The sequence below is a fragment of the Phoenix dactylifera genome, unplaced genomic scaffold, assembly GCF_009389715.1.
Source record: "Phoenix dactylifera cultivar Barhee BC4 unplaced genomic scaffold, palm_55x_up_171113_PBpolish2nd_filt_p 001603F, whole genome shotgun sequence".
Lineage (NCBI taxonomy): Eukaryota > Viridiplantae > Streptophyta > Magnoliopsida > Arecales > Arecaceae > Phoenix > Phoenix dactylifera.
The window spans coordinates 9429-20339 of NW_024068908.1; the positions used below are offsets into that span (position 1 = coordinate 9429).

Genomic DNA, 10911 nt, shown 5'->3' on the forward strand with positions numbered 1-10911 from the left:
AACATTCAAAATTAGCGTTTATCGGAGAAACCAAACGGCACGAATGGTATGTTCAAACTTGGCGTCGAGAAACTGTCGGTTCGGGAACGCAAACGGCTCTCGTGGCAATATCATCAGTAACTAGGAAACCGAGGGAACTCGCTCAAAACATAAATTATAATATCAGCTACGAGGAAGGTTAAAAAAAACTTCTTGCAGAGTACCAAGAAGAAAAAAAGGGGTAAAAGAAACATATGGCTTTGGGCCAACGCGCCTTCTCGTATTCCTCTTTTTTCGATGCATCCGCCTTCAAATCCTGTTGCAGAGTGACAAGGGAATGAGAACTCGAAAGAGAAGAGAGCGAGAATGGAGCTCCCACCAGAGGCTGTGGAAGAAGCCAAGGAAGAGGCGAACGAGGAGGAGACGAAGAAGGTGATTTGGCTCAATCACTACTCGTCAGTGCATGAGATACTGTTGGTGGGGGAAGGAGACTTCTCCTTCTCCCTCTCTCTAGCCCATGCCTTTGGCTCTGCATCCAACATTGTTGCCACGTCCCTAGATTCGCATGGTCATCCCCCACCCTCTTCTCCGAATCTCTTTCTTTGTTTCTATTTTCCTATGCATGCATGCATGTATGATAATGCACGTAGGATTATTAGTAACGTTTATGGATTTTCTAGATGCATTGCTTTTTTCCTTTCTTTATTATGAGGAGATGGGGTGCTGATGGGTCGTCTTTTTTGATAACGGATAGTCTTTAAAAGTTAAAAAGTCGATGAGTGTTATGTGTTGCCATTTTCTATTTTTCGCCTATTGTCTCATCCAGGTTCTGACCCTTTTTTTTATACTTAAATTCAGAGTCTGATATTTAAGTTGCTGTGTTTTTAACCTACTACAGGAAGCAAAGGATGATGTTTTTAACCTGATATTTAAGTTGCGTTGTACACTGCACAAAATTTTGGATGGTATGAGAGCGTTTTTGGTTTTACTTTCATGAGTCACAGCGTTTTTGGTTTTACTTTCATGAGTCACAACCTCTTAAAGTTGCTGTTACGTACCGATCATGGTTAATATTTGCTTACTATCTTAACTCTCACCAACATTACCTTGGAGAAAAACCACTAACTCTTAGCAGCTGCAAGATGTCCTTTCTGAGGAAATATTTTTCCAGTGGGTTATTCTGTATATATAGGGGTGTTGTTCCCATGTTGTTGAAACAACACAAGGATCACTTGAAGGGCCTGTTTGGATGCCGGAAGATCTTAGCGGTCCAATAAGACTTTCCGTTGGGAGACTTCTCGTTTGAAGTTGTCAGAGGAACTTCGAAGGCTTAAAGATAGATTGGTAGACCGGGTGATAACTAATCTCTAATCTTTTTTGGGAATTAGATTATATCACTTCACAGGAGGTATCAGTTAGATATGAAAAATAGAGATTTGTTGTCGCTAGCTGCTTTCACTTTCTCGAGCCACCTAGTTTCTCGCTGGAATATTGGTCTCAAAAATGTTACTCCACTGATTTTGGCTGCAAAGATGTTACTTTTCCCCCTTCTAGTTAGTTTACTAGACTTTGCACAGAAATAATTTCTATTTTTTAACCTTTTGTTCTTTGAGGTTCGCCCTTCTTGCAGTTTCTTAAATATTCATATCACCTTGAATCAGATGATGTGGTGGCCAAGTATGCAAAAGCTAAGGCACATTTGGAAAGTCTGGAGAAGATGGGAGCAACCATCTTACATGGGGTTGATGCGACGAAAATGAAACTTCATACTGATTTGAAGATGAGGGAATTTGATCGGATTGTGTTCAACTTTCCGCATGCAGGCTTTAAAGGAAACGAGAGCCATATGTATTTGATCGAGTATGTATAACTAGTCACTCATATTATTTTTTTGGGGAAGTTTTTTTTTGGGTCAACAGAAACCTCCTGTTACAGCGGGGTCTTTAGAGGGATGGAAAGTAATTTCTCATATATTTTTTAATGTCCTGACTTCTTTGACTAATTACTGAAAGACTAGTACGTGAACTTGCATATGATCTTATTTAATAAATATTTCTTAAAATGCCATTATTGTTTATTGTATAAATTCTGGTGCATCTGTACGAGCCATTACACTATCATCTCCAGGAAAATAAACAAAGATAGGCATTTATTCTCTAAAAACAATTATGTTTTTGTTTACAATTTATAGGCACATCCAACTGACATCATTCATAGTGATTGTTGCTGGAAATTGGACCCGGGGGCGGCCGTCGGCTGAGGAGGAGGAGCTCCGGCGCGAGAATGGCGGGTGGCGGTCCGTCGGCGGGCGGCGTCCTCCGGGAGACCTGCAAGAAGCCGGTGGCCGGGCTCCCCGGCGCCGGCCCTCCGATGCTTAAGTCAGAGGGGGGCTTAATTTTGGAGAAGGAGATGTAGTTCGTATGTAGCAGTCCAAGCCAGAAAATTAGAGTTAGGAGCCGTCCCCCCTCGGGAGGAAGAAGCCTCCCTTTTTATAGGGAGAGTGGCAGGGTTACCTGTGATGTGACTGGGCGAATTAATGGGTTACCGTCACGATTGGACGTGGGCGTGTGAAGTAATGAGTTGCCGTGGATGGCCCGTTCCCATCATGGGAGGAGATGGCGCGTAGCCAGAGCTTGCTTGTGGCGCGCAGTGCAGTACATTCTTGGGAATGGTGAGGCGTTGACAGTCGTAGCAGGGTATGGTTCCTGATCGATATGTCGGCAAGCAAAGCATGGTGCGGTGAGGCTGCTGTAGGGCATGGCCGCAGCATACAGACGACGAGGTCGGCCTTCTGAGGTCAGCTCGACCTTCTGTGCTCGGCAGCCTTCGGAGCTCGGCCTCGGCAGCCTTCTGAGCTCGGCCCCGGCCTTCTGAGCTCGGCTTGGCCGATGAGCTCGGCTCGCTGTCGGATTTGGGTGCTTTAATTGTATTTGTGGGGTGGTCCATTTTTCCCCCCAACACTACCCCCCGACTTCCGAGTTCGAGCTGCTTTTTGGCTCGGGCGAAGGAAGTAGTCCAGTCGTCGATCATCCTGTAATATAGCCAAATATGTATAGAGATGTACGTGCCAAGTAGGATGTACCTCTAATGCAGTTGGAGTTAAGTGCTCCAGGTTGACTCAGCGGCCTTCTTTGGCTTGTGGTCGACTCAGCAGCGCCCCCACTCAGATCGGGGCGACGTTGGAGATGTAGATATCCGGAGACGACGGACCTTGTCCGTTGGCGACCGTTGCGCCCCCACTCAGATCGGGGCGACGTTGGAGATGTAGATATCCGGAGACGACGGACCTTGTCCGTTGGCGACCGTGCGCCCCCACTCAGATCGGGGCGACGTTGGAGATGTAGATATCCGGAGACGACGGACCTTGTCCGTTGGCGACCGTGCGCCCCCACTCAGATCAGGGCGACGTTGGAGATGTAGATATCCGGAGACGACGGACCTCGTCCGTTGGCGACCGTGCGCCCCCACTCAGATCGGGGCGACGTTGGAGATGTAGATATCCGGAGACGACGGACCTCGTCCGTTGGCGACCGTGCGCCCCCACTCAGATCGGGGCGACATTGGAGATGTAGATATCCGGAGACGACGGACCTCGTCCGTTGGCGACCGTGCGCCCCCACTCAGATCGGGGCGACGTTGGAGATGTAGATATCCGGAGACGACGGACCTCGTCCGTTGGCGACCGTGCGCCCCCACTCAGATCCGGGCGACGTTGGAGATGTAGATATCCGGAGATGACGGACCTCGTCCGTTGGCGACCGTGCGCCCCCACTCAGATCGGGGTGACGTTGGAGATGTAGATATCCGGAGACGACGGACCTCGTCCGTTGGCGACCGTGCGCCCCCACTCAGATCGGGGCGACGTTGGAGATGTAGATATCCGGAGACGACGGACCTCGTCCGTTGGCGACCGTGCGCCCCCACTCAGATCGGGGCGACGTTGGAGATGTAGATATCCGGAGACGACGGACCTCGTCCGTTGGCGACCGTGCGCCCCCACTCAGATCGGGGCGACGTTGGAGATGTAGATATCCGGAGACGACGGACCTCGTCCGTTGGCGACCGTGCGCCCCCACTCAGATCGGGGCGACGTTGGAGATGTAGATATCCGGAGACGACGGACCTCGTCCGTTGGCGACCGTGCGCCCCCACTCAGATCGGGGCGACGTTGGAGCTTTTGTAGGCATTTTGACGATTCCCGAGCTTCGAAGTCCCTCAGGACTTAGCTCAGCACCGGCGGAGAGTCGTTGGAGACCCTTAGGAGGTAGGCGTTGAGTTTTGGGCTGCGGCTTTGGTCGAGATCGCGAACCTCCCACGTTGCAGCGGTGAAACGGTCGATGTAGTCTTTAAGGGACTCTCCTTCCTTTTGCTTGATATTGAGGAGAGAATCTGATGTTCGCCGCTGGCGTCGGCTGGCAGTGAAGTTGACAGCGAACTGCCTGCCGAGCTGCTCAAAGGAGGACACAGTGCTCGGCTTCAGACCGGAAAACCAAAGCCGAGCCGCTCCTCGGAGGGTTGCAGGGAAGGCTTTGCAGAGCACGGCCTCCGAGGACCCTTGCAATGCCATAAGGGCTCGGTAGCTCTCCAAGTGGTCAAGGGGGTCGGTGGTCCCGTTGTAGGGCTCTATCTGAGGCATTTTGAACCTCGGTGGGACCGGCTCATCTTCGATCTGGCGAGAGAAAGGTGACTTGGTGGTGAACTCAAAGTCATCTTCACGCCTTGCTTTCTGGCTGTGGAGCGCCTCGATCTGCCGCTCGAGTTTCTCGACCTTTCTGCCGAGCTCGGGTGGGACTCTTGTTGCAGCTCGGCATGGGGCAGGCCCCGCCCCAGATGGGTGCTCCCGAGCTCGAGGCGTCAGGCTTCGGCGCGAGCTCGCAGGATAATGGATGCGCGACAAGCCCTCCCGGCTCGATGGTCGAGTTCGGTGGGAGCTTTGGTGGTGGCGACGCTCTACAGAAAAATGATGTTGCGAGCGGCGTCCTGAGGACTCATGGTTGTGAGGAGGGAGTAGAGGCTGGTCTTCTACTTGCTGTAGGCCTCGAACGGCCACAGTGAGTGCTTGTACTTGTTGAACAAGCAGGTTGAACTCCTCTGGTTGGACTTGAGGGACTTGATCCGCCGGAGGCCTTGGTGGCGAGTTCTGGACTGAGTGTCTAGGACTTGGTGCGGGACGCCGGGAGGCGTTGGAGGCCCCTTTGCTCCTTAGCTTCATGGTCACGACTCGGGCCCTTCCTCTAGCGCCAACTGTTGCTGGAAATTGGACCCGGGGGCGGCCGTCGGCTGAGGAGGAGGAGCTCCGGCGCGAGAATGGCGGGTGGCGGTCCGTCGGCGGGCGGCGTCCTCCGGGAGACCTGCAAGAAGCCGGTGGCCAGGCTCCCCGGCGCCGGCCCTCCGATGCTTAAGTCAGAGGGGGGCTTAATTTTGGAGAAGGAGATGTAGTTCGTATGTAGCAGTCCAAGCCAGAAAATTAGAGTTAGGAGCCGTCCCCCTCGGGAGGAAGAAGCCTCCCTTTTTATAGGGAGAGTGGCAGGGTTACCTGTGATGTGACTGGGCGAATTAATGGGTTACCGTCACGATTGGACGTGGGCGTGTGAAGTAATGAGTTGCCGTGGATGGCCCGTTCCCATCATGGGAGGAGATGGCGCGTAGCCAGAGCTTGCTTGTGGCGCGCAGTGCAGTACATTCTTGGGAATGGTGAGGCGTTGACAGTCGTAGCAGGGTATGGTTCCTGATCGATATGTCGGCAAGCAAAGCATGGTGCGGTGAGGCTGCTGTAGGGCATGGCCGCAGCATACAGACGACGAGGTCGGCCTTCTGAGGTCAGCTCGACCTTCTGTGCTCGGCAGCCTTCGGAGCTCGGCCTCGGCAGCCTTCTGAGCTCGGCCTCGGCCTTCTGAGCTCGGCTTGGCCGATGAGCTCGGCTCGCTGTCGGATTTGGGTGCTTTAATTGTATTTGTGGGGTGGTCCATTTTTCCCCCCAACAGTGATCATACTTAATTATCAGATGAGAACAAACTACACTTATAGCAAATATATGTAATTGGCTTCATGTTTTTTTTATTTGTAAAATATTTCATTGATAGGGCGTCTATTGTGAATCAGACAGCAATCATATATGTTTGGCTTTAGTGACAATTTTTGTGCTAGAAAGAACTCAAACTAAAATAGAACTTCAAGGGCATGCATGATTAGTATGATCTAGATAGTGCTAAGAACGGATAACAAGTATTTTAGAGGATAGAAGTGGTAATCTTGAATAATAAGCTAATTGCTATTTTAGAGACCACTGCATAGTTCTCGTGAAGGACTTGATGAGAAGGATCGGCATCATCTAATGATGTTGTTGCTCGATAAGTATAAAGCCACCTACAGTTTCCATTTTCCAGCAAATATTCTTTCCATCCAGAAAATGTAGTTCTCTTTGAAACCATACTGTTTATATCCATGGAATCGTTGTACTCAAATTTAAATAAGAACACAGTTTTTCCTTGGACTCAGGCATAGGCTGTTGAAAATTGGTCAGATACAGTTTGCACATGCAACCATGCACAGAATGCAGTGCTGAAGCTTGCCAGTGGAAGTTAATATTTATAAGCAATGTGTTTTATAGACATGCTAAGCAAGTTTTGATTGTTTATCTACCTGTAATAACTGTGCTCTTTCTTTCAGACTCCAACTATAATTGCCTTGATTTGCCTGGACAAAGTCTAGTTCTAATATATTACATTTTTGTGTTCTCTGTAAATTCCAATTATATTGATTAAGTTTATGATGTTTTCATGAAATGCTTCTCTTGAAATGAAGGTTTTCTTTTTTTTCTATATGCATTACTAGCTTAATAATTGTACTAACTTCCAGACTAGAAGGAAAATCTACACACTCAAGTAAGCATCTGTGTTGTCATAGAATGTAAGGTGTGTAAAGAGAGGTGTATGATTGATATGTCATTCTTATAGTACCGTTTTTAGTGTTAGTGATGTTTGAAGATTGTTGATAACTGACCTATCTTTTCTATTGTGTGTGGTTTAGGTTGCACAGGAAACTAGTGCACGGCTTCTTTAAAAATGCCCGCCACATGCTTCGACCCTACGGGGAAGTTCACGTAAGCCACAAAATAGGAAATCCTTTTGACAAATGGAACCTTGAAGAACTTGCTTCCGTGAACTGTCTTATTCTGGTGGAATGGTCTAATTTTAAGATTGAAGACTACCCTGGCTATCAGAACAAAAGAGGAGATGGAGAAAGGTGTGACAAGCCATTTCCCTTGCGTAACAGCTGCACGTTCAAATTCAGGAGATCCTCTGTCCTCTCGCTCGGGATCTGAAATAATTTATGAAGATTGAAAATATTGAAAGCTAGATTCCAAAGCATTTTGACACAAAGCCTATGCAAAAATCAGAGAGGATGGCGACGAGAATGCGAGTTGATGGCGAAAACTAAGAGAATCTGGTATAATATTTAGTAAAACCTCTTTAGGGTCTTATATGTAATAGCTTCTTAAGTTTTGAACTGGTCCGGCAAGCTATGTATGACAGCTAATTTCAAACTTAATACCAAGTTACTGGCAGCACAAGTGCAATAGCTATGTATGAAAGCTAGATTCCAAAACAAGTAGGGCTTAGTTTTTTAAAACTTTTGGTTAGCTAGAAAGTGCTTTCTAGACCTCTAAAATCATTTTTGGATGGTACACTGGCGACTGATGTTTAGTAAAAAATCAGAAAATTGTTTTGTCTTGCCAGAAAGCTGAAGTCTATTTGAAAAAATTTCTATTTTGGAGCTTCTCGTTTCCTTGCCAATGTCCTTTTGGTTTTAATAAAATTTTTCTAATGTCCAAAATGTCTACCAACAAATCTCGTGATTACATTGTATATTACATCATATCATAATATATTATTATACTATAAATATAATATAATATAATAATAAATAAAATAAAATATTATGTTATATTGTATTTTGTTATTACATTATAATAGTATAATATATTATATTATTGTGGTAATGCATAATTATCATATAATATATTCTTATTTTATATTATAAAACTAATACAACAATATTATAATTAATATACTATTAATAATATAACAAGAGAATATAATATTATGTTATATTATATTCTATTATATGATTGTATTTTTATAATATAATGTTATTATAATATAAACATATATTATTAGATTAAATTCTAATATATTATATTTTATTATATTGTTATATTGTATTACAATATTATTTTATATTATTATATTATATATCATATCATAATTATAATAATATTATATTATATTACAGTAATATTGTACTATTAATGATACATTATTATATCATATCATATCATATTATGTTATATTATTATGCTACAGTATTCAATATAACATTATACAATATAATAATAATATTATATAAAATTATAATATTTTAATATTATTGGAACGTGAGCGAGATGGAATATAAGCCTAGCTTACTCTGCACTTGGCTTGCTATTTATGCGTGCGTGACAGCATCTACGCAAGACTGATGTATTGATCATTGTCTGGCTTAATTACATGTATTCTATATAACTCATACCGTATAGCGTGTTCTATTCACGTGATGCGCCAAAGAAATCTATACATAGTAACGTCTTTCTACCCGACTCACATGGTATCCCGTCGTAGGCCTATAAATACCACCTCCAGCTCCCACTTCCGCCGCTGCGGTCCCACCCTCTCCACTCTCGTGGTGTGAGTATCTCTCTCCTTCCCGCTCTTGAAAGTCGAAACGAAACGGCGTGGTTTTCCTTCTTTCTTTTTTCCATCCGAGCGTCCCCCGAAGCTCCCAAGCTCTTCATTCGCGACCAACGCCCCGATCGGATCGGTCTCCTCCATTCGCCAATTGCTGGAGACTCCTCTTCTTTGCTCTGGGTCGAACGTATGAGTTCTTACTCTTTTTTTTTTTGTGATCGTTCGTGGTGCTTCTTCTCAGTTCTTGGCCTTCTCTCTGGTTTTTTTTTGATCGTTCTTCATGCTTCTTGAGGTATGAGTTCTTGGCATTCTCTCTCTTTATCACTTTTTTTTTTTCGACCGTTCTTGGTGTTTCTTCTTGAGGTATGATTTCTTGGCCTTCTTTTTTTTTTTTTTTTTCTCGATCGTTCTTATTGCTTCTTCTTGAGATCTCTAGCAAGAAAATTTTCTCTTCGGCTCCGATCGTTGTTTTATGTTTCTCGAGATCGTGCTTAGAGATCTTTCCGAAGAAATTTTAGGTTTTCGACTTATGAATACAATGGGTGTTCCTCGATGCTTTTTATTTCTTTTTATTTCTCTGGAATAGAGTTTTAATGGAGAAAATAAGGTTCGGATGCTAGGCATGTTGTGAATTCTACTTCTGATCTTCCAAGACTGATCATCAAATTAGGAGTTGCCATGACATGGAACGCTATCGAAGCTGTGGCAATAGTGGATTCGTAGGTGATCCTCGATCTCTTTTGAGAGCTCTAAGTGTTTTTTAAGATGATTTTTTGGCATTAAATATCTTTATCTTAGTTTATTCCGAATTGGGGTTCTTGAGAGTTTTCTTTAACCGTAATTAGGGTTTTTCCTTATGTGTTTTTTATTTGCTTTCGCCTGATCTGTATTCAGGGTTTTCTACAGACAACAGATGACCTGATTTATTTTTCAAGATTTAGTTTTGGAAGAAATATTTTGCTTTAATTTTTTTAACAACTTGCCTGAAGTGTGTACTCTGGTTTGAAGTTTTGCTGAATTGCTTCCACAGTTGATCTAATGTCATCACCGATGTTATTTTTTTTTTTTTTTAAATTTTATACGGAGGATTTTGTTTTCTAGGGACAAAATTTACGGAAGATTTTATTTTCTATAAATTCTAATGTGAACATCAACTCGTATATAGTATTAGTGGTCTTAGATTGTTGGATCCTTCTGCTATTCCAGTTTTTCTTCTTTTTGTCAAGTTATTTTCACTGTATCAACCTTCTTTATGGTATCTGTTACTAGTGATTTCAATTTACTTCCTCCCAAGAACTAGGTGTACATGACTTCTCTTTTCTGTGTGTGCTAATGTCCGATCTTTTGGCAGTTGCATTCTTGATCATCATTATCATGTTTTGGATGCTCTAATGTTAGTCTTTTGGATATTATAATCATCAACAAACTCAGCCTCCATGGAATTATATATTCTAAACATAGAAGTTACAGAGGTTATATATTCTCAAAAAAATTTAAGTTATGGTGGTCTCCCATCAAAGCCTAGCCAACCTCACTGTTGTCTTTTGTTAAGTCTCAGTCAGCAAGTCTTCTCTCTTGTCAAATATTTGTAGATATTTTTTACTGCATAAGAAGCAAGCGATCATGCTCGTTAGCATTATGTTAGAAACTTAAATGAGCATCGATTATCATGGGCTCACATGCCTGCAGGGCTTATGTCTAGAGCAGTCTGAGACACGAGCTTTGCCTGAGCTGTTCTTTTTCTTGCACAGCACAATTAGCTAGATTTTGCCATTGATTTTGTTTTCTTCTGATGATTGCGTTTTTTCTATGAAGTTTCTCTTTCAGATCCTTTGATCTCTATGGCAGCCATGGATCAAAAAGAGATTGAGGCGTTGCATATTTGATTGCTACTTTACATCTGTCATAAAACCACACAAATATTTTGTTCAATATGATAATAACAAAAGCTATAGAATGACAGGGAGGAGCCAAGAGAAATAAGATTACTGAAATATTACCAGAAAGCATGCAATTAATGTGAAAGCCTGGGTTTTATAATAGTAATCATGACATGGCGTGGTTTGTGCACATGGAGAGGAAAGAGAGGGGGCGCAAGGAGCCAGGTCACCTTGGTCCAAGGCCGAGGCTGTTTTAGGCCTGGTTCACAGGCCTAAGGTGGCCCCCAGGGCATTACACTTCTCCCAATAGAAGGTGCTAAAATTTA

The 10911-nt window shown here is 44.1% G+C and overlaps 1 protein-coding gene across 1 annotated transcript; it reads left to right on the forward strand.

Annotated features, from left to right (window-relative positions):
- Positions 1-345: 345 nt before the first annotated feature.
- LOC120108867 (heavy metal-associated isoprenylated plant protein 41-like) lies at positions 346-7308 on the forward strand. Its single transcript, XM_039122597.1, is given in 4 exon segments — positions 346-547; positions 1641-1839; positions 7009-7285; positions 7288-7308. Coding segments are annotated over 4 exon segments (699 nt in total).
- Positions 7309-10911: the final 3603 nt, after the last annotated feature.